At 52.8% G+C, this 24105-nt stretch overlaps 1 protein-coding gene across 1 annotated transcript; it reads left to right on the forward strand.

Annotated features, from left to right (window-relative positions):
- Window positions 1-825: 825 nt before the first annotated feature.
- Slc27a3 (solute carrier family 27 member 3) lies at window positions 826-6000 on the forward strand. Its single transcript, XM_075978297.1, has 10 exons — window positions 826-1786; window positions 2049-2258; window positions 2418-2576; window positions 3158-3282; window positions 3510-3704; window positions 3805-3895; window positions 4017-4215; window positions 4414-4511; window positions 4820-4950; window positions 5711-6000. The coding sequence occupies exons 1-10, from the start codon at window positions 1165-1167 to the stop codon at window positions 5885-5887; spliced, it is 2007 nt and encodes a 668-aa protein (XP_075834412.1). The 5' UTR covers window positions 826-1164; the 3' UTR covers window positions 5888-6000.
- The last annotated feature ends 18105 nt before the right edge of the window (window positions 6001-24105 follow it).

A 24105-nucleotide genomic window follows, 5' to 3' on the forward strand; every position in this document is an offset into this window, starting at 1 on the left:
CCTGCCCGTGATCACAAAGCTCAGAGGGCAGTAAGGTGGCTAGCCAGCTACACTCAGTGTTGGTGAGCTCGGGGTTCAGGAGTGAGTTCTGGGAGGATCCTGGTCCTCCCCACCCACAAATACACATGCGATCACATGCAAACATGCACGTACTCCACACATTCCATTCCAGATTGTCCAAAAGCTAGTATTTGTCTCCGCTTTGTTAGGTGTGTGCTTTCTAAGCGAGCAGGGAAGGATGCTCCACGCTGAGTTTTGAAGGAGAGAGGACCAAAGTTCTAATACCAGGGATAGGAGACGCTCCTCCTGGTCTGACCACTGATGTCACCATGTAGCAGCAGAGAATCCCAGGCAGGCCATGCTTCGGGTGGAGGGGTGTGCAGACAGTTCAGTGCATATGCTTCCTTGGTTCAGCCTAGACTCCAGGGCGTCCGTGCTCCTTTAAAGCCACTACTCCTTTCTAGACTCTTAACCACCAGAGGCCTCTTTCTTCCTCCTCCCATCCCCAGTTTCCACTGCACCCATTAAAACCAGGATGGGAAGCATTTGCTGGCTGGTCCCAATTATTATATCCTTGCCTAAAATGGAGGGCCTCCTTCCAAAACTCTGGCAGTCTGGCCTCCACCTTTCCCCTACTTAACTCTCAGGCCCCCACCCATTCCCTGGGGTTGCTACTGCTGCTGGTAGCTGAACGTCCTGCCTGGGCTTGCAGAACTGAACGGGCCAGGGTCCAAATTATTTAGTCTACTTGGAAAGAGAGCAATGGTACCGACCCATCACGGGTGATAAAGAACCACCAAGGGAAAGAATGACAGACGCGCCCTGGCTCCTGAACCAGGACTCCCTCAGCCAGCCAGTAGCTTAGATGGCCCTGAAAATCCCTGCTCTGGGGTTGAGGGTAGGTACCACTTCAGCCCCAACAGGCTGCTGGCCACCAGCAGTCAAATTCCACAGCGAGTGCGCCTAGGGCGGGGCCTGGGCTGTGGGGAGGGCCAAGCCGCCCCCCACTCCTGGCTCCCGCGCCACGGGAAGGGCGGGTGTCAGCGCACGCGCGCCACGCTCTGGGAGACAGCATTCTCGGGAGCCCGACCGAGATCAGCGTTTCAGGAGAGACCACCCGGAGTGTATGCGAGCCGCAGGGGCAGACCAGAGGAAAAGGGCACCATGGCGGCTCTCCTATTGCTGCTGCCCCTACTCTTACTGCTGCCTCTGCTGCTGAAGTTGGACCTCTGGCCTCAGCTGCGCTGGCTGCCAGCAGACCTGGCCTTCACAGTGCGCGCCCTCCGCTGCAAAAGGGCCCTTCGAGATCGCGCGCTGGCCGCAGCGGCTGCAGACCCGGAGAGCCCCGAGGGCGGCTGCAGCCTGGCCTGGCGCCTCGCACACCTGGCCCGGGAGCGCCCGATGCACACTTTCCTCATTCACGGAGCTCAGCGCTTCAGCTACGCGGACGCCGAGCGCGAGAGCAACCGGGCTGCTCGCGCTTTCCTGCGCGCACGCGGCTGGGCCGGGGGCCGAGGCGACTCGGGCACCCGCAGCACCAAGGAAGGCGCAGGCGCGGCGCCTGTGGCCGGAGACCCGGAGACTGGAGGAGAGACGACCGCACCCCCTCTGGGACCGAGGGCGACTGTGGCGCTACTCCTCCCTGCGGGCCCGGAATTCCTATGGCTTTGGTTCGGACTGGCCAAAGCCGGCCTGCGCACGGCCTTCGTGCCCACCGCCCTCCGCCGAGGGCCCCTGCTGCATTGCCTCCGCAGCTGCCGTGCAAGCGCGCTGGTGCTGGCGTCAGGTAGGACTGGGGAGCCAGAGGGGGCGGGTCTGGTCCCGGACCGAGTTCCCAAAGTGAGTGAGAAAAAGAGGCCCCTGGTCTGGGAAGGGATGGTGCTGAATCCAAAGGATTCCCAGGCCGTCGGATTACAGGTCCCAGGCGTAACATGGGTGGGATACCCATAGTGCCACCCTTACCCTAGAGGGACAGAGAGCAAGCCAACGGTGCTGAAGAGTTTAGCGTAGCTGGAGAGCCATGTTGCTCGATCTGCCCATCCTTGTAGAGTTCCTGGAGTCCCTGGAGCCGGATCTGCCCGCCCTGAGAGCCATGGGGCTCCACCTGTGGGCGACCGGCCCCGAAGCTCATCTTGCTGGAATCAGCAATTTGCTGTCCGAGGCTGCAGCCCAAGTGGATGAGCCAGTGCCTGGGTACCTCTCTGCCCCCCAGAGCATGATGGACACCTGCCTGTACATCTTCACCTCTGGGACTACCGGTGAGATGCCGAGGCAGAGCTGGGAAGGTCTAGGGAGAGGACTTTCAGGTCACTCTGGCCACCATCCCAGGCAGTTTCGCTCCTTCCACTCCCCAAACCACCCACTTTTCCAGGACATGGGACTCCTCAGCTGACTTGCCCCTCTTTGCCACCCTTCAGGCCTGCCCAAGGCTGCTCGCATCAGTCACCTGAAGGTCCTGCAATGCCAGGGGTTCTACCAGCTGTGTGGTGTTCACCAGAAGGATGTGATCTACCTCGCGCTCCCACTGTACCACATGTCTGGCTCCCTGCTGGGCATCGTGGGCTGCTTGGGCCTTGGTCAGTCTCCCTCACATATTCCTCTAGCACAGGGATCCCCAACCTTCCTAATGCTGTGCCCTTTAATACAGTTCCGCCTGTCGTGGTGACCCCCCAGCCATAAAATGATTTCATTGCTACTTCATAACTGTAATGTCGCTACTGTTATGAATCATGATGTAAACATCTGGGATGCGACCTCACTGGCTGAGAGCCACTCTTCAGCAAGTGCAGAAGGACCTCCTATGCCTGCCTTGCCTGGAGGAACTCCTGGTGGATGGCAGGAAACGTTATCCACTCGGGGCCACAGGCTGAGCCAGTATGGAGGATCCAGACTTCAGGGAGGACAAAGAGAAGGGCTGTGTCAGTCCCTAAGGAGTGTTAGCCTCACCAGACACAAGTGGGGAAAGATTCACCCACTAGCCTGTCCTGGAACTAGCTCTCGTAGACCAGGCTGGCTTCGAACTCACAAAGATCCGCCTGCCTCTGCATCCCGAGTGCACCACCACTGTCCGGCTCATCCACCGTTCTTAAGGCAGGTCCTTCCCTGGGAGCAGAGGTGCTTAGGGTCATCTCTTGACCTTCTCTCCCTTTTCTGGCAGGTGCCACGGTGGTACTCAAGCCCAGGTTCTCAGCTAGCCAGTTCTGGGAAGATTGCCAGAAGCACGGTGTGACAGTATTCCAGTACATTGGGGAGCTGTGCCGATACCTCGTCAACCAGCCCCCGGTGAGTAGGCACAGCGCAGGCCAGACAGCTGGGGACGCTGAGCCTGACTTCTGGAAACTGGAGAGAGGAAGCTGGGAGAAGAAATAGCACCGTGCCAGTAGCCCACAGTTGAACACGCCCTCTGACACCTAGGGAGAGAGAGAGAGGGCACAGTAGAGGGAGGGACAGAGCTCCACTCTGGGGACCTGGAAGCTTGAAGCTGCTGTCCTGTTTCTCACTCATCCCAGAGCCAGGCAGAACGTGGCCACAAGGTCCGGCTGGCAGTGGGCAGTGGGCTGCGCCCGGACACCTGGGAGCGTTTCGTGCGGCGCTTTGGGCCTCTGCAGATCCTGGAGACATATGGGATGACAGAGGGCAACGTGGCTACTTTCAACTACACGGGACAACAGGGTGCCGTGGGGCGCGCGTCCTGGCTGTACAAGGTGAGAGGCAGAAGGGACATGAGAACCCTCAGAGCAGCAGGGGAAGTGAGAAGGAAGGCTCCTGAAGCTGGTGGCCCAGCGTGGCTCTCCTCTTCCCCAGCACCTCTTCCCCTTCTCCTTGATTCGATACGATGTCCTGACAGGGGAGCCTGTTCGGAATGCCCAGGGGCGTTGTGTGGCCACAGCTCCAGGTTTGTACTTGGGTTGGGGTGAATCTGGCAGGCAAGGTTGGACTTGGCAGCTGAAGCGGGGTGGGGCCTGGAGGTCTGGGTGACATTGGGTAACTCACTCCTGACCCCAGAATTTTTCCAGGTGAGCCAGGGCTATTGGTGGCCCCGGTGAGCCAGCAGTCCCCTTTTCTGGGCTACGCTGGGGCTCCAGAACTGGCCCAGGGGAAGCTGCTGAAGGATGTCTTCTGGCCTGGGGACGTTTTCTTTAATACTGGGGACCTCTTGGTCTGTGATAAGCAAGGCTTTCTTCATTTCCATGATCGTACGGGAGACACCTTCAGGTATCTGTAACTTTCCAGTCGACTTCCAAACTCAGTGATTCAGACCTCAGAAAGCCAGCGCTATGCCCTCCCACCTCACCCCACGTCCAGTCCTACCTCTTTCTCAGGCTTGGCAGCAGCCTTCTTCCCTGGCCTCTTTCTCTCCTCACCAGAATTCTAGGCCCTTAACCCTTCTCCGCGCGTCTCTGTCTTCAACAGGTGGAAGGGGGAGAATGTGGCCACTACGGAAGTGGCGGAAGTCTTGGAGGCCTTGAACTTCCTGCAGGAGGTGAACGTCTATGGAGTCAGTGTGCCAGGTACCCAGCGTGGGGGGCGGGGAATGCCAGGTGCTGAGTGTGGGGGGCGGGGAATGCCAGGTACCCAGCGTGGGGGGGCGGGGAGTGCCAGGTACCCAGCGTGGGGGGCGGGGAGTGCCAGGTGCTCAGTGTGCGGGGGCGGGGAATGCCAGGTGCTCAGTGTGGGGGGCGGGGAATGCCAGGTGCTCAGTGTGGGGGGCAGGGAATGCCAGGTGCTCAGTGTGCGGGGTGGGGAGGACCCTGAACACCTCACACAGCCCTGCTCGGGCACAGGTACTAGAAGGGCTTCCGTGTCTCCCACCCACCAGGGCACGAAGGCAGGGCTGGCATGGCAGCCTTGGCCCTGCGACCCCCACAGGCTTTGGACCTTGTTCAGCTGTACGCCCACGTTTCTGAGAACTTACCACCGTATGCGCGACCCCGATTCCTCAGGCTCCAGGTAACCAGCCACTCCTGCCCCAACCCCCAGCGCGTCTACCACTGTCAGTGGTTCTGTTCTTATGTCTCAACTCTTGCTGTTTTCTTTCTTCTTTTTGTTTATTGATTTTATCGAACTATATATTTTACTCCGCTCATCTCCCTTCCTATCCTCCCCTATGATCCCCACACTCACAACTTACTCAGGAGATCTTGTCTTTTTAAACCCCACAAAGGAATCCCAGGCAGGAGACACTCCAGGAAGAGAAAGGAAAGGACACTTGCCCCTTGCTAGACTTGCTTCTCCTCCCCCTCCCTTTTGCTCTCGTGTGTGTGTGTGTGTGTGTGTGTGTGTGTGTGTGTGTGTGTGTGCGCGCGCGCGTGTGTGTGTGTGTGCGCGCGCGCGCTGCTTTGGCTGCTATCCTGGGGGTCCCCAGCCACCTCCTTTGAGGCAGGGTCCCTATTGGCTTGCATGCTTGCCAGTTAGGGTAGATTGACCTGTGAATCCCAGAGGGGCTCCCGCCCACCCCACCTTCTCCCAGCGTTCTTCACGGGTCCTGTTGACTGACTTCAGGTCTTCCTTCATGCTTTGCTGAGTGGGCTGGCTCCCTTCAGCCCCTCCTTCAGGCTTCTCACTTCTTTCTCTCTGGCCCTCACCTTACTATGTGTGTATGTATTCAGCATGCCCACAAGTCTGTGCCCTTCTGGCCGGCAGCGGGCCTGCACTAAATGGACAAAGTACTTTCCTCCAGCTCTCTTTGAAAGCCCCCTTCTCTCCCCAGGAGTCTCTGGCCACTACCGAGACCTTCAAACAGCAGAAGGTTCGGATGGCGAATGAGGGCTTTGACCCCAGCGCTCTGCCAGACCCTCTTTATGTCCTAGACCAGGAAGTGGGTGCCTACCTGCCCCTCACACCTGCCCGCTACAATGCCCTCCTCTCTGGAGACCTTAGAATCTGAGACCTTCCACTTAAGGGAGGGCTCTGGGGGTACAGCCTCCATGACTGTACCAGGGGTTTGGGGATCTTTTGATATGGAGTGATTATCATTTTGTAATAAACAGCTGGAGCTTATCTGGTTCGTCTTCCTGGTCGGTGGGGCTGCTTTCCCGTGGGGCCCCAGGCTCCGCATTCCTGTCCTGACCTTATGTGACCCTGAGCTGTGGCTGAGCCTTTCTGATAATCACATCTGACCCTGCTGGGTCCTGGAGAAGCCCTGGTGGCTGATGTTTGTGCTCTTGATTGTTCATTTACACTGCTGTCTCAAGAGCTGTAGGATTCCAGAGGACTGACTGGGATGGCAGAAGCAGATAGAGAAACACAGCCTCCCTACACCCCGCTCCGATACCACACCACTCCCACCGACCCCCTCCTGCTGACCCCACCACAGCCTGGGTGGGGAACACTGAGATACAGTGATCTATAGAAATCAGACAGGGAGGGAGCCCTCAGCCTAAGACCACCAGTCAGACTTCTAGAAGGAGAGTTGACTTCCACAGCCCCTTAGGGTGGGGCTCGAGAAACTGCAGGCAGGGATGAGGCGGGGTGGGAAGCTGAGAGGGCTCCTTTCATCTCCTGAAGGAAGAGTCCAGAAAGTTCACCATCTGGGAAGGTTAAGTGGTGAAACTCCTGTCCCCCAGGAACCGAGGTGCCTCTAGTTTTCCTTCTCCTGACTCCGCCCCCCACCACGAGTGGTCGGAGGCTTGGGACTCAGTGGCAGAGAGCGCCTCCTGCCGCCTCTGTTGCGTAGTTCTGGCGCCATCGCCAGGCAGCTCCCAGCCGTGAGAACCAAACCCCTCTCTGGCCTTGGTGGGCACCAAGCTTGTGTGCATGTTGTACACACACATACATGAAGACGTGCACAAACGCATGACATGCCTCACCTCCAAAGCCTGGATCCTTACTACCAGCCCTCTTGCCAAAGCCTGCATCCCGCGCTGTGTCCACCAGCAAGCTCGGTTCAGCCTTTCTGACGGCAGAGGCGAGGCAACATCCACACACATTAGTAACTTTCCCAGTCTGCCCCAGAAAGAGCACGGGTTGAGGTAAACCTGGCTGGGGAGGTAGGCAGATGTGCCCACTGGCTCCTCTAAGACAACTCTGCCACCTCTGCCCAGGTCTTCCACCTCCTCCCTTGGGGAATCACCACTGACTGCTAGGGCAACTGCTAGCCACATGAGAGAGGCTGAAATGCATGCGGTCCAAAGTGGGACCTGCTCTAGCTATGCACACGGCACATACACATGAGAAACCTGCTCTAGCTATGCACACGGCACATACACATGAGAAACCTGCTCTAGCTATGCACATGCACACGAGAAACCTGCTCTAGCTATGCACACAGCACATGAGAAACCTGCTCTAGCTATGCACACAGCACATGAGAAACCTGCTCTAGCTATGCACACGGCACATGCACATGAGAAACCTGCTCTAGCTATGCACACGGCACATGAGAAACCTGCTCTAGCTATGCACACGGCACATGAGAAACCTGCTCTAGCTATGCACACAGAACATGCCACATGAGAAAACTGGGACACAATTTCATTAATAACTGTTTTAGAGTAAAGTAAAGTGATATTCACTTGGGAGAATTACTTGAGACTAGGGGTTTGAGGCCAGCATGGGAAGCAGCAGAAACCATCTCAAAAACAATATGGGGACGAAGATGTAGCCCAGTCAGTAGAATGTTTGCCTCGCCTTCAGGAAGCCCAGGGATTGATGCTCAGCACCACATAAAACCATAAAGCCTGGTGTGGTAGCACATGCCTGCAATCCCAGGATCCCTGTCTGCAGAGTGAGCTCGAGTCCAGCTTATAAAACCCTTCTCCAAAAAATAAACAAATGGTTTCTTTTCTTTCTTTCTTTTTTTTTTTTTTTTTGGTTTCTCTGTGGTTTTGGAGCCTGTCCTGGAACTAGCTCTGTAGACCAGGCTGGGCTCGAACTCACAGAGATCCGCCTGCCTCTGCCTCCTGAGTGCTGGGATTAAAGGCGTGCGCCACCACCACCCAGTTTAGATAGAATGTTTTAGCGTTATATATTGCTTACATGAGGAGAGACAATCTTGACTATGTGTAGTTAAAATCTTAGGGGGCTGGAGAGATGACTCAGTGGTTAAGAGCATTGCCTGCTCTTTCTAAAGTCCTGAGTTCAATTCCCGGCAACCACATGGTGGCTCACAACCATCTGTAATGGGGTCTGGTGCCCTCTTCTGGCCTGCAGACATACACACAGACAGAATATTGTATACATAACAAATAAATAAATAAATATTAAAAAAGAAGTTGGCTAAGTTACTCAATGATTATTGTTTAAAATCTTAATATTGTTTTGTTAAAGCGTTGTTATTTTAGAATTATATGGCTCACTTGCTCCCTCTCAATCTTCCAAATCAATTATTTAGTGTGTCTCCTGGTTTTCTCGTTATGGCTCACACACTTCTACTGAACAATGCCGGTCGAAATGCTGACCTCACTTCTCTCGGTAGTAAAACATCAGCTGGGGGTGCAGGATGCCTGCGCTTACCCACAGACTGCCAGAAAGGGGAGTCTGTACAGAAGGCTGACCCAGGGGTGGCCTCCCGGAGGCCACAACTAGAGATAAGAGGAGAGACTTGGGGTGCAGTGGGAGAGACCTTCCAACAGACTCTCTCCAGTAGCCCAGGCCAGCCTTGAACCTCCCCTGATTTAATTCAAAAGAATTAGGGAAAAAAAAAAGTTGAAACAAAGTTAAAGAGGGTTATGAGATGACTGCCAATGTGCTGGCTGGTGCCCTTTATCGGGCAGGGATGGTCACCGCCCTGAAAGCCGCAGTGGAAAGAACCGCAGTACACAGTGTCTGTGTGCTTTTTTTTTTCTTTTTCTAAACTGGGGCAGAAGCAAAGCCACAGGGTGCGTGTGGAGGTCAAGGGACAACTTGCCAGAGCCAGTTTTCTCCTTCTACCATATCCAGCTAGGCAACTGGCCTTTATCAACCGAGCCATCCCCCCACTCTGCCATCGCTGTGTCTGTGACATCTTTGCTGGACACTTAAGGGCACCCCATCTCAGGGCAGGAATCCGAAAACTGTGACCTCTGCTTTTGTATGGAATGCACACAAAAGTTTTTGTATTAATCAAAATTAAAAAAGTGTAAGATTCTAGGAGCTCAGTTTTCAATGTCCCTAAGCAAAGACACCGCCACTTCCACGTCTTTGTAGCTGCCTGCGATTTCTTCCGTGCCGCACAGGACTAAGATCTCAGGGCCTGCAAAGTTTCACCGTGTGGAAGTGGCCTTGACATTTTCCCAGCTCCTGGGCCTCAGCTCTCCAGAAGATTTTGGTCACCGGGGAGACGACAGCCAAGAGTACCAAAGCAAGCCCAGGCTCACCGCGCAAGCGCACACAGTGCCAGGAAGGCGGGAGGCGTCCTCTTGCTCCACGCTTGGTGGAGCAAGCTACTCACCTGACTTCTTTGGAGTCTCCCCTCCCCTAGCTGGCCCTGAAGCTGAGAGATGAACAGAAGGGAGGGACAGACAGAAGCATCGGGGGCTCCTGCCTAGGTCTTTAGGGGCTAAAGATGCAGATGCAGCATCATTTGTGGAGTGAGGTGGCACCTCCGGCCTCAGGAATGTACACAGAGCTCACGGAGCTCTGTTCCCGGCCAGCCGCGGCTCCACGGTACTAGTCTTACCCTTCTCTTACCCTTCGAGGGGAGCCCTCGGGCGCTCGGGCGCTCCTGTCCTAGCCGCGCCAGATGCTGTAATGGGAAGGCCCAGGACGCAGTGGTTCCCCATTTCAAAACAAGGAAAATGAACTCTTTAGAATATTTTCATCATCCCAGAGAGAACAATCTATCCATTGCCAGTCATACCTACTCTTTCTTCATGGTGCCCTGGAAGTCACGCATCTATTGTTTGTCTGTGTAGACCTCTGCATTCTAGAAACTAGTGTTTGTTTTACTTAGTTACAGCATAACCTCACTTGGGAAGTCACTGTGTAGCCCAAGCTGCTGTGGAACAGGCATCAACTCGCACACCCAGCTTAGTCATTTTATGGATCATAGACTATGTGGTCTTTTATATGTCTTTTTTCACTTAGCATATTTTACTTTTTATTATTATTATTATTATTAGAGTTTTTGTTTTGTTTTGTTTTGAGACAGGATTTCTGTATGGTTTAAGTAAAATGTTGCAGGTCCCCTAGTGGCTGCAGCAGACAGCTGGTCCCTGGCAGGGATTGCACAGTTCCCCAAGTGGCTCTACCAGGGACCCAGTCCCAGGCAGGGAGCCGCAGGGTGGGTGAGAGACCTCGATGGGGCAGTCAGTCCCACGAGGAGAGACAGATGGGCATGCCACGAGACCACACCACAAGTCTCCAAAGGCGGCTGGTCCTGGGCAGGGAGCCATGCCTCAGGGGAGAGACAGACATGAATAGGCTTGCCATGCAGAGTGAGGTTGGATATTTATTTACTGGGTTATGGAGGGGAAAGAGGAGAAGAGCAGAAAGAAAGGCAGAGAGAGAGAGAGAGAGAGAGAGAGAGAGAGAAGGGGGAAGGGGAGAAGGGAGAGACGGAAGCTGCTTCTTCAAAGAAAGATGGAAAGGGAGAGACTCAGGCTGGAAGCTGAAACTCAGCTTGCTTCAGTGGACAGGGACAGGGGAGGGAGTGGGCGTGGCTTGTCTCTTAAAGGGACAGAGCAGACCATTACAGTTTCTCTGTGTAGCCCTGGCTGTCCTGGAATCACAGATGCCTCTGCCTCCTGAGTGCTGGGATCAAAGGCAGGCATGTGCCACCCCTGCCTGGTTTCACTTAGCGTATTTTAGATTGATGTATCCATGTTTCATTCCACTTTATAGATGAATGTATTCCAGTGTGTGTATGTGGTCTTTGAGACAGGATCTCAAGTAGCCCAGCTGTCCTTGAACTTACTATATGGGGGACTTGAGCAGGACCTTAAACTTCTGATCCTCCTGCTTCCACTTCCCGAGTACTGGGATTACAGGCACAAGCCACCCTGCCCCAGCAAGGCCTTTGTGCGTGCCAGGTGGGCACCTACTGGGTGCCCGGCACCTACTGGGTGCACGGCACCTACTGGGTGCACAACACCTACTGGGTGCACGGCCTCGTGCTGCTGCTGTATCCCCACCTCCTCCACATGACGATCCACTGTCACTGTTGTATCGGATACAAGATTTTGGTTGGGGATTTTGTATTTCAGTCCCAGGGTCTTGTTCTAGTAAACCAGGCTGGACTAATGATCCTCCTGCCTCGGGCAGCCGACTGGTGCAGACACAACCCTGGACTCTGGGATCTGGCTTTTTGTCTCCGGAGCATTTCTTGTTCAACCACAAGCCCAATATTACGAGAACAGTTTGCAAAGCTCCCAGTCACTTAGTGAAATGCCGTTCCAGTTCCTTGTGGGAGAATGTCTTTTGTTGTTGTTTGTTTTTCAAGTCAGGGTTTCCCCGAGTAGGCTTGACCAGCCTGGACTTCCCTCTGTAGACCGGGCTGGCCTTAAACTCAGAGATATGCTGCTTTTACCTCCTGAGTGCTCCAATTAAAGGTGTGAGCCACCATGCCTGCTTTTGGAAATGCTCCCCCTTAACCGGAAATATATGATTTTATTTATTTATCTTCACATGTCAGGGTGTTTTGCCTACCATATGCATGCCTGATGCCTGTGGAGTGTGTGACTCTCTGAAATAAGTGCCAGAAAACAAAGAGAGCAAAGAAAAGAACACAAGGAGATGCGGGTGGGGGGGGGGCTTCTGTTGGCCTGCTGCCAGGGGCAGTTTGATCATTTGATCGGTGAGTGCACTGCAGACACTGAGGGGTTAAAGAGTATGGTCTGAGAGTGAAACTAGAAAGGCTAGAGAGAGGTGGAGGCAGAGAGAGGAGCAGCTAAGGAGAGAACAAAGCCTTCCTCCCTTCGGTGGGAACTCTGGGAGTCACTAGGTTGTCCTAGAGGGTAAGAGACCATTCTTATTATTATTATTCCTTTCCTTTTTTTAATAGTTATTTATTTATTATGTATACAATATTCTGTCTGTGTGTCTGCAGCCAGAAGAGGGCATCAGATCTCATTTCAGATGGTTGTGAGCCACCATGTGGTTGCTGGGAATTGAACTCAGGACCTTTGGAAGAGCAGGCAATGCTCTTAACCGCTGAGCCATCTCTCCAGCCCCTCTTCTCTCTCTTTCTTGAGACAAGAGTTTCTCTGTGTAGCATTGGCTGTTCTGGAACTCACTCTGTAGACCAGGTTGGCTTGAGCTCAGAGATCCACCTGCCTCTGCTCCCCCCCCCCCCCAGTGCTGTGCTGGGATTAGCAGCTCTCTACCACCGCCCCCCCTAGTGCTTGGTTTTTCTATGCATGCTGGGGGTCAAACTTGCCCCCCTGCTCGTGTGGCAAGCACTTCACACCTGAGCCATCTCCCTGGCCCTGAAAAGCTCTTACTTATGACAGAATTACAGTTAACAGCTCTCAGTGGTTAAAAGCACTGGCTGCCCTTGTAGAGTGTAGCACCCAGCCATGACAAGTTCAATAGAGGCCCGAAGTCTCAGTAGTTTACCCTAAGACAAATCCTGGTTCAAAGAAAGACCACAAACTGAAGAGACAGGCGAATCTCTGTGAGCTCGAGGCCAGCCTGGTCTACAAGAGCTAGTTCCAGGACAGGCACCAAAGCTTCAGAGAAACCCTGTCTCTAAAATCCAAAAAAAAAAAAAAAAAGACCACAAATTGAGACCACCCAGGCACCACCCAGGAACAGGCTATCCAAAAGAAATTCCTAACGTTCCACCTATTGTAGATAGGATCACCTGCCAGCACACACTCACCAGGGCACCCCTAGACAAATGTCAGCCAATCAGGGGTCCTGAACCTTAGAAATCCCTCACCCCCACCTGCTACTATAAAAACCCAACCCAACTGAGGTCAGGGCTCTGCGATCACTCCAATACCTTGGACACAGGGAGAGTCTGAGTTTGCAAACTTGTTAAGAATAAAGGCTCTTTGCTTTTACATACAGGACTCAGTTTCCTAGTTGGTTTTTGGGGGGACTCCATGATCTTGGCATAACACAAAGGAGTGGGTTCATGGCCATCTGTAACTCTTAGTTACAGGCCTCTAGGGTACCAGGCAGGCAAGTGGGGTACAGATATATTTTTTCTTTCTTCTCTCTCTCTTTTTTTCTTTTTGAGACATGGTCTCTCTATGTAGGTGTGACTGTCTTGGAACCAGGCTGGCCTCAACCTCACAGAGATCTCAGCCTCCTGAGTGCTGGATTAAAGGTGTGTGCCACCACGTCTAACATTTTCTTGATTGACGATTAATGTGGGGGAACCCAGCTTACTGTGGGCAATGCCACCCCTGGGCTGCTGGGTGCTATTAGAAAGTAGACTGAGGGCTGGAGAGATGGCTCAGTGGTTAAGAACACAGACTGCTCTTCCAGAGGACCTGAGTTCAAATCCCAGCAACCACATGGTGGCTCACAACCATCTGTAGCGGAATCTGATGTCCTCTTCTGGCATAAAGTCATGCAAATAGAGCATTCATAAATAAAATAAATAAATCTTTAAAAAAAGAAGGTAATTAAACGAGGTCTGAGTAACGAACCAGTAAGCAACATTACTCAGTGGCGTCTGCATCAGTTTCTGCCTCCAGGTTCCTGCCCTAAATTCTTGTCCTGCCTTTGCTCAGTAATTGGCTTATAATCTATAAGGTAAAAATAAAACTCTTTTCTTCCCAAGTTACTTTTTTTTCTCTCCCAAGACATGGTTTCTCCGTGTAGCCGAAGCTGTCCTAGAACTCGCTCTGTAGACCAGGCTGGCCTAGTACTCACAGAGATCCTCCTGCCTCTGCCTCTGAGTGTTGAGATTAAAGGTGTACTTGACCCCTCAGGGGTCGGAACACTCATGAGAGGCGCAGGATAGTGAAATGTGTTAGGGTCTGCGAGAAGTCCCCCCAAAGATCCCCCAGTCGCGATGCAACCACATGTATGTGGGGTCACACACCTGTGCAGAATGGCAACGACCCTGAGAGGGACGCTAAACTCCTTCTAAAGCAGTGGGACCGTTCTACTTAGGATTGGCTTACATGAGTGGCAATCATATTATTATATTTCTAATTGGTTAGGGCTAACGGGGGGGGGGGGCTAAGGCTATAGCTTTTCCATTCTCGGGCAGGTCTGGACAGGTCCCAGGCTTTGTCCTTATTTATTATCAGCTGTCGGTGGTGGTGGTGGTGGTGGTGGTGGTGGTGGTGGGTTCACCAGCCTTGTAAGAGCCTCGTCCAGTGTCGGGGCATTAGTGATTGATTGCCCTTTGTTTGTGAACTGAGGAACTGAGTCCAGTTCTTTCTTTCTTTCTTTCTTCTTTTTTTTGTTTTATTTATTCATTTATTATGCAGGCCAGAAGAGGGCACCAGACCCCATTACAGATGGTTGTGAGCCACCATGTGGTTGCTGGGAATTGAACTCAAACCTTTGGAAGAGCAGGTAATGCTCTTAACCTCTGAGCCATCTCTCCAGCCCTGTTTTTTGTTTCTCAAGACAGGGTTTTTGAAACCTGTCCTGGAACTCACTCTGTACACGGGTCTGGCCTTGAACTCACAGAGATCCACGGGTCTCTGCCTCCCAAGTGCTAGGATTAAAGGCCTGGGCCACCACTGCCCAGCTCCTAGTTCTTAGCTGAGTTATTATGGACCTATCATGATATTTGCCTGGCCCTCTCAAAATCCAGGGCTAAGGGATGAAGTCAGGGTTAGGGAGGCCTGGAATGCAGCCCCTGAGGATGGTTTTTAGTCAGGGGTCTCCTCCCAGCCCTCTGGCATCCATCTTTCTTTGGAATCCAGGGCAGTAAACTCTTATTTCAAGCTCCCTCCCCTGAGAGTTGCCTTAGTCTAAACTCCACCTCCGAGAAAACATAGACCCCAGGGAAGGTGGGGTCTACTCCTGCAGGCTATTTAAACTGCCCCCTAGAGAATGAACACACGGTCTCCGGGTGTTACGTGGTCTCCCCCTTTTTCTCTTTTCCTCTCCCATGCTTTCCAGGGGGAGACATTCTTAGGGCCCGGAGGGCTGGAAGGGGAGCTGAAGGGTCATTTGGCCAGCACTTAGGACTGAGGGGGGGGAAGAGCATCCCTGGCAGAGTCACAGGCCTGAAGGCCTTCGAAGGCCGCTGTTGCCCACCCCTCTGTTCCACCCCACTTACAGGTTTGTGATGCTTGTGGAAGGGTGTCTGTGGCTTTGGGCTTTTGTACTGGACTTTGAATCTGTAGAAGCATCTCCCAGTATCTGTGGCTTCTTTGTCTACGCCCTGGGGTCAGATGGGCTGTATGGGTGTAATTTCTAGCACAGGTGTGTGTTGTGGAATAACACTTTAACTATGTAAAGACGTGTTACATTGTTTCTGTTGCAGAATATCTCTTTAGCTATGTAAAGGGTGTTCCATTTGTTTATGATGCATTTGTTTAATTATGTAACCGTAAGTTGCTAGTTCACCTTGCCTGCCTAAGGTCTAATAAAAAACTGAATAGCCAATAGCTGGACAGTAGAGGGCTAGGCAGGGCTGGCATAGGTAGAGAGAATAAGTGTAAGGAGGAATTTAGGCTCAGGAAGAGAGAGAGAAAGGAAAGAATGAGGAGAAAAAGAGGGAGATGCCTGGAGCCAACCAGACACGGAGTAGGGCTTACAGAGAATAAAAAAGGTAAAAAGCCCTGAAGTAAATCATAGATAGAGAGTAAGGGGAAAAAGCTAGCTAGAAATGAGCATCACTAGTAATAAGTCTGCATCATGATTTGGGGTGGAGGGCTGAGAAAGCCAGCTACAGGTGTGTGCTGTGTGAGCCTGAGCATCTGAGCACGTTCCTTGCCCTAGACAGAGGCTGCTGCTAGTGGCAGGAGGGGCGAAGGGAAAGCCAGGAGTCCTGGGAAGCTGACCTCATGGGTAGATAGGCAGATGGGCCCACTGGAGAAAGGAGGAGGTGACTCCATTGTCTCCAAGGGAACACAATGCCCAGGCCTCAGTCCCTAATCTCTCTATTGTGTCTGCCCTGGCCCCTGGCCTGCTGCCAGGGCTCAGCTGAATGAGGCCATCCATCAGGCCTGTCAGACATCAGCCCTGGTGACCTATCTGTAGGAGAGCAGCCAGCTCTGATGACAACTCCCAGCTCCTCTCTTGGTACCTAGATCCCTCAAAGCCAAGTTCCTTGGTCCCATCCTCGGGCACAGAATAAGTCAATTGAGGGTAGAGGGAGTGTGGTCCAGGCAGCACTGACTGTCTCCACGGGCTGAACTACAGGAGCTGAGCTGGCTACCCTGCCAGGTGGAAGGGAGCTGCCTGCAGCCATCTCCTGACAGCAGAGTGGGCTGACCTTGGCCAGTGACAGCAATGCCATCCTGATGTCACATGACTGCCCCTCTGAACACCCTCTGTAAGACCCAGGACCCCCAGTGACTGGGGAGCCGCAGGCCTGTGCCCAGCTGGAAAGAGATAGGGCTCCTGTGGAACAGAAGATGGGGAGACATGGCAGCACCCAGGATGGTACCCACAGTACCCCGGGCAGGAAAAGCTAAGTCACTAGACTGCATGCACAGTGCCTTGGGCCTGTACTTTTGAGTACTTTTGTTCATCCAGATAACCTGAGTTCAGTGCCCAGCACCTGCATCAAGTCCCTGGCCTCACAATCGCTGTGTAGCTGAGGATGCTCTTGCATTCTGATCCTCCCCCTTCTACCTCCAGAGTGCTGGGTTACAGGTGTGCACCACCACATCTGGTCTACGTTACAGGTGTGCACCACATCTGGCCTACGTTACAGGCGGCACCACCACATTTGGTCTACGTTACAGATGTGCACCACATCTGGCCTACATTACAGGCGACACCACCACATCTGGTCTACGTTACAGGCGGCACCACCACATCTGGTCTACGTGACAGGTGGCACCACCACATCTGGTTCTGGTCTATGTGACAGGCATGCGGCACCACATCTGGTCTACGTTACAGACATGCACCACATCTGGTCTACGTTACAGGTGTGCACCACCACATCTGCTCTACGTTACAGGTGTGCACCACCACATCTGGTCTACGTTACAGGTGTGCACCACCACATCTGGTCTACGTTACAGGTGCGCACCACCACATCTGGTCTACGTTACAGGCGCGCACCACCACATCTGGTCTACGTTACAGGCGCGCAGCACCACATCTGGTCTACGTTACAGGCGCGCAGCACCACATCTGGTCTACGTTACAGGTGTGCACCACATCTGGTCTACGTTACAGGTGTGCACCACATCTGGTCTACGTGACAGGCGGCACCACATCTGGTCTACGTGACAGGCACACAGCACCACATCTGGTCTATGTTACAGGCGTGCAGCACCACATCTGGTCTACGTTACAGACATGCACCACATCTGGTCTACGTTACAGGTGTGCACCACATCTGGTCTACGTTACAGGGGTGCACCACATCTGGTCTACGTTACAGGTGTGCAGCACCACATCTGGTCTACGTTACAGGTGTGCACCACCACATCTGGTCTACGTTACAGACATGCACCACATCTGGTCTATGATACAGGCGGCACCACCACATCTGGTCTACGTTACAGGCGCGCAGCACCACATCTGGTCTACGTTACAGGCGCGCAGCACCACATCTGGTCTACGTTACAGGCGTGCAGCACCACATCTGGTCTACGTTACAGGCGCGCAGCACCACATCTGGTCTACGTTACAGGTGTGCAGCACCACATCTGGTCTACATTACAGACATGCACCACATCTGGTCTACGTTACAGGTGTGCACCACATCTGGTCTACGTTACAGGTGTGCACCACATCTGGTCTACGTTACAGGCGTGCAGCACCACATCTGGTCTACGTTACAGGTGCGCAGCACCACATCTGGTCTACGTTACAGGCGTGCAGCACCACATCTGGTCTACGTTACAGGTGTGCACCACCACATCTGGTCTACGTTACAGGCGCGCAGCACCACATCTGGTCTACGTTACAGGCGTGCAGCACCACATCTGGTCTACGTTACAGGTGTGCACCACCACATCTGGTCTACGTTACAGACATGCACCACATCTGGTCTACGTTACAGGGGTGCAGCACCACATCTGGTCTACGTTACAGACATGCACCACATCTGGTCTACGTTACAGGTGTGCACCACATCTGGTCTACGTTACAGACATGCACCACATCTGGTCTACGTTACAGGCGTGCAGCACCACATCTGGTCTACGTTACAGGTGTGCACCACCACATCTGGTCTACGTTACAGGTGTGCACCACATCTGTTCTACGTTACAGACATGCACCACATCTGGTCTACGTTACAGGCGTGCAGCACCACATCTGGTCTACGTTACAGGGGTGCACCACCACATCTGGTCTACGTTACAGGTGTGCACCACATCTGGTCTACGTTACAGACATGCACCACATCTGGTCTACGTTACAGGTGTGCACCACATCTGGTCTACGTTACAGGTGTGCAGCACCACATCTGGTCTACGTTACAGGTGTGCAGCACCACATCTGGTCTACGTTACAGACATGCACCACATCTGGTCTACGTTACAGGTGTGCAGCACCACATCTGGTCTACGTTACAGACATGCACCACATCTGATCTACGTTACAGACATGCACCACATCTGGTCTACGTTACAGGTGTGCAGCACCACATCTGGTCTACGTTACAGACATGCACCACATCTGGTCTACGTTACAGGTGTGCACCACATCTGGTCTACGTTACAGACATGCACCACATCTGGTCTACGTTACAGGCGTGCAGCACCACATCTGGTCTACGTTACAGGGGTGCACCACCACATCTGGTCTACGTTACAGGTGTGCACCACATCTGGTCTACGTTACAGACATGCACCACATCTGGTCTACGTTACAGGCGTGCAGCACCACATCTGGCCTACGTTACAGGGGTGCACCACCACATCTGGTCTACGTTACAGGTGTGCAGCACCACATCTGGTCTACGTTACAGACATGCACCACATCTGGTCTACGTTACAGGTGTGCACCACATCTGGTCTACGTTACAGGTGTGCAGCACCACATCTGGTCTACGTTACAGGTGTGCAGCACCACATCTGGTCTACGTTACAGACATGCACCACATCTGGTCTACGTTACAGGCGTGCAGCACCACATCTGGTCTACGTTACAGGGGTGCACCACCACATCTGGTCTACGTTACAGGTGTGCACCACATCTGGTCTACGTTACAGACATGCACCACATCTGGTCTACGTTACAGGCGTGCAGCACCACATCTGGCCTACGTTACAGGGGTGCACCACCACATCTGGTCTACGTTACAGGTGTGCAGCACCACATCTGGTCTACGTTACAGACATGCACCACATCTGGTCTACGTTACAGGTGTGCAGCACCACATCTGGTCTACGTTACAGGTGTGCAGCACCACATCTGGTCTACGTTACAGACATGCACCACATCTGGTCTACGTTACAGGCGTGCAGCACCACATCTGGTCTACGTTACAGACATGCACCACATCTGGTCTACGTTACAGGTGTGCAGCACCACATCTGGTCTACGTTACAGACATGCACCACATCTGGTCTACGTTACAGGTGTGCAGCACCACATCTGGTCTACGTTACAGACATGCACCACATCTGGTCTACGTTACAGGGGTGCAGCACCACATCTGGTTTTCGCAATGGGGACTGAACCCAGAGCTTTGTGCAAGCTAGGCGAGCACTCTATCAACTCCACATCGTGAGCTTCATAATTTCATTACAACAAGAAGTGGAAAAAGGATAACAGGTGTGTGATGTGTCAGCTTAGAGTACGTTTGACTTTATACCAACACAACTGTAATGTGTAATTTTTAAAAAATCAAGGAGCAAAGAATGGCTGTAATCCCAAGATCCTGGAGGTTGAGGAAGGACCTCAATCTGGTTGTCTTGGTTACAAACCAAGTAACTTATTTATATATTTATTTGTTTGTTTGTTTGTTTTGTTTTGTTTTTCGAGACAGGGTTTCTCTGTGGTTTTGGAGCCTGTCCTGGAACTAGCTTTGTTGACCAGGCTGGTCTCGAACTCACAGAGATCCGCCTGCCTCTGCCTCCCAAGTGCTGGGATTAAAGGCGTGTGCCACCACCGCCCAGCGGTTTGTTTGTTTTTTGAAACAGGGTTTCTCTATAGCTTTGGAGCCTGTCCTGGAACTCGCTCCGTAGACCAGATAGGCCTCAAATCCACAGAGATTCATTCACCTGACTCTGCCTCCTGAGTGCTGGGATTAAGGGAGTGTGCCACCACCACCCAGCTAAACTAAGAAATTTTAGCGAAGGGAATAAAAGCGTTCAGACGCCTCAGAGTCTCAGAAGAGACTATTTAACAAGGTAGAGATGAGATCAACGCGAAGTGGCAGGTCTGATGTGCAGACGCTCTCACGCCACCCAACCCCAAGGTTGCCCAAGGTGGAGCGGGTAGTGCTAGCTGCTTCAAATGCCTGCCTAATGGTCCATTTCCGGCAGCACAGTGGTGTAGTTCTGGTCACCGTTGAGCTGGGTGTGGGGTGCAGGCTGTGGATTTGCGACTTTTGCACCCTCTGGGTCACACTGCTGTCTGGTGGTATCCTCCACATTACCAGCGTGAGCCAGGCTGATGTGATCACCTACCACTGTAGGGCATAAAGTGTGGCCAGTATCTGCAATAGCCAGGGTACCCAGCTGGCCCTGATTAAGTAAGAACCAGGATGGGCTCTGGACACAGGGAGAGTGTGTCTACCTGGTTGTTCAGGAAAGAGAATGCTTTGGAATTCTGAGCATCCAACTTTCTGCACAGACCAGAGGGGTCCTGCTAATTCGTAGGGCTTCCAATAGCTCAGCACCTGCTAGAAGTGCAGTGGGAAGCAGGCCTGGACTTGGCAAGGGATGGCCAGGGGCTTTCAGGGCTAGGCTGAGTCAAGCTAGGTGCTGGAGGGTGAACAGAAAGAGGCAGGAGGAGGTGAGAGAGGCAAATGCCCAGGAGATAACAGCACACTGCCTGCAGGCAGCAGAGATGCTGACTCCAGAAACGGGTGCTGAGAAAAGCAAAGGCCAGAATGGGATCCATACTTGATTCAGAGGACAGTAGGGGCTCTAGGTGAGGTAGGGAGTGGGCTCAGTCAGCCTGTATGAGTTCTTGTATCGGCAACTCTGTGTGCACTAGCGAGTGCCTCCTGCGGGTGAGGATGAAAAGCTTTGTAACTCAGAGGGAACATTCTGGGTGGTCAAACGGGGCGGGAGATATCGTTTCCTAAAAGAGGGCTGCAGCTAAACCTCTAAGGACACAACGGGAAGCCGGACACATGGGTGCTGTTTGTGTTGGTGAGGGCAGTCATGCCTTAATCAGCCACTAGGGGGCTCCTATGGCCAACTAAGCAGGCATGGGCAGGAAACCGTAGGCTCCAGGCCATAGCCACTCAATGCAGTCACACCAAAGGATACATAACTGGAAAAAAAAATGTAAAAACTAGAAGCCAGGGAATGCTGCTCACCTTAAGGCCAGCACTTGGGAGGCAGAGGCAGGTGGAGCTCTGAGTTCAAGGCTAACCTGATCTACAGAGGGAGGTCCAGGATGGCCAAGGAAGAGGGCCTGTGCAGGGTAAGAGCTCTCTGCCTGGATCGAGGTTTTATGCAGTTTGTGTAGTTTTATGTAGTGTGCTCCATTCCCTCATTCACCCGAAGCCCCCTTCAAGTCCCATCCATATATCCTTCCCTGTCGGCCACCCTGCCCAAGACACTCCTTTCTCCTGGAACAAGCCAGGAACTCCCAGGATGGGGAGACTGCAGAGACGGGATGAAAACTCTTCCAGCTGGGCCAGGTTTGCCAGTTAATCTTAAGATAATTTTTAAAAGAAAGAAAATAAATGAAAAAGAGACCTAGTGTGGTGGTGCAAGCGCTGGTCAGAGGGACATGTCAGGATCATGGACCCTTGTCGCAGCAGAAAAGAGACTTAGATGCTCTCGCCTGTGGATGACTCTTCTAATAAAGTCCTTATTCCCCCAGGGGCTGGGGGTGTGGGGAAAGCAGACGAGGAGGCTCAGCAGAAAAAAGCCCTGAGGCCACAGCAAAGGACCTGGGTTCAATCCCAGGGAGAGAACAGACTCCTGCAGCTGCCCTTTCCCGAAAGCAAATGTGATTAAGAAACAACCACAGAAAACAAAACAAAGTTGGGGTGGGAGGGTCATTTTTATTTTGGGCAAAGTTAGCCTCAATCTCCCTCCTTCGGTCACCTGGGCACTGCCGTTATAGCTGTGCATCTCCACCCCTAGGGTTAATAATAATTTTAAAATTAAAGGTTGAGAAGGGAAAGGAGACACTGTGGGATCTCTGATCTGGAACTGACTTAGAAAGGCAAAGCAAAGGGTGGGGGGTGGGTTCCTCTAAGAAAGTAGGAGAAGCCCAATGGGGTCCCCCATTCTCCTCTGCTATCCCATCTTCCCATGTGGGATTAGAGGGCCAGCAGAACCCCAGTATCTGTCTCTGGGTTTTTATTATTCACGCTAATTTATTATTAGCACTGTGCTGTCTTATGGTGCTGGGAATTTAGTCTACGGCCTCATACATGCTAGGCTCTATCGCTCAGAGTTAGACTACCAGCCCCTGATGGGCTTCGGATTTGAGATCCTCCTGCTTCAGCCTCCTAAGTAGCTAGGATTTATAGGCCTGAACCATAAGATCCTGCTAAGATTCTCATGCCAGACACTCGAGTCAAATCTGTGTAGTTCTAAGTGAAGGGCACTTATGAAAAGTTAAGTTCCTGTTAGAAAGGGCCAGACAATATAAGCTTTAAGAAGACAAGTGAGGGTGGCGGGGGAAAGGCAAGGCTAGTTTATAGCCCAAGGCAGCAGCTCTCCACCTGTGGGTCAGGACCCGTCCAGGGGTCCTAGATCAGATGTTTATATTACGATTCATATCAGTAGCAAAATTACAGTTCGGAAGTAGCAACAAAATAATGTTATGGCTGGCTGGGGTCACCCCAGCACGAGAGGCTGTGTGAAGGGACACAGCACTGGGAGAGACGGGAGCTGCTGCCATAAGCTTTCAGTTTTCCATAGTAAATGGGGGGGGGGGGTCACATAATGAACATGTGTTCTAGGTGCAGAGTGGTGGTGTTTGGGAAAACATTTTTCTCATCTGAATATCCTCTGACACTCGTCCCGCGGGGAGTCTCGGGAGACCCTTAGGGAAAGCGATGCAAGCTCCATCCCTGCCTGTTCCTTCTCGAACCCCAGCTGGTCCAGACTAGCCTCTGGCTCACGAATGCCCTGGTGATCCTCTATGCAGGGATCCCAGCCATGCATTACCATGACCAGTGTTGCACGGGTCGTTTTACCTGATGAAGCAGCAGCCACGATGGGGCAGAAGCCATGTGGGAGATGGCAAGGGTTCACCCATCCTTGCTTTAGCCTGTTTCCCCTCAGTATCTAATTCCCACAGTGCACTAGACCCGGGTGTTAAAAACCGACCCAGTGCCCTCTGCCTCCCACGGCCACTTGTTCCCTGAGCCTCCTGGGTAAAGAGGTGCCTTTCTCCCATGCTAACCAGGCCACTGCCCTTACCTTCATGCTTCCCCATAGATGGCTGCTCCCTCAAGTGTAGAGGCATCCAAGTTCTGTGTACTGGGACCCTGGTGATGTCTGTTTCTGTCCCCAGCACTTGAGGTCTGTGCCCCTAATCAGTGAAGCACCAGGGTACTCTCCGTGTGTGGGGTGAGCCTCCAGGGTCTGAGGCACTCAGCAGCCTACGTCAGATGACCCAGATGGTAGTGGGAAGGAGCCGGGGTGTCAGGGCCCTTTCTTCTCTTCCTTGCCTGCCTAGCTCCCCTAGTTTGTCCACGATCCCTGTGGGGCTCAGTGAACTGACCCTAGACTGGTTCAGTTGGGAAGTGGGAAGGTGCTGCTCTGGGAATACAATCAAGCAACTTCCCAACAGGTACCCCAGACCCCACCCACCTCTCACCACCGGATTTTTCTTGGGGCTGCCAGCTCACAACACCACGGAGACATTTTTAACCACTGAGCCATCTCCTCAGTCCTGACATGGACACTTATTAATTATGAAAAATTGGCTTGGTTTTTTTTTTTGTTTTGGTTTTTCGAGACAGGGTTTCTCTGTGGTTTTGGAGCCTGTCCTGGA

This window comes from Microtus pennsylvanicus, chromosome 7 (genome assembly GCF_037038515.1).
Source record: "Microtus pennsylvanicus isolate mMicPen1 chromosome 7, mMicPen1.hap1, whole genome shotgun sequence".
Lineage (NCBI taxonomy): Eukaryota > Metazoa > Chordata > Mammalia > Rodentia > Cricetidae > Microtus > Microtus pennsylvanicus.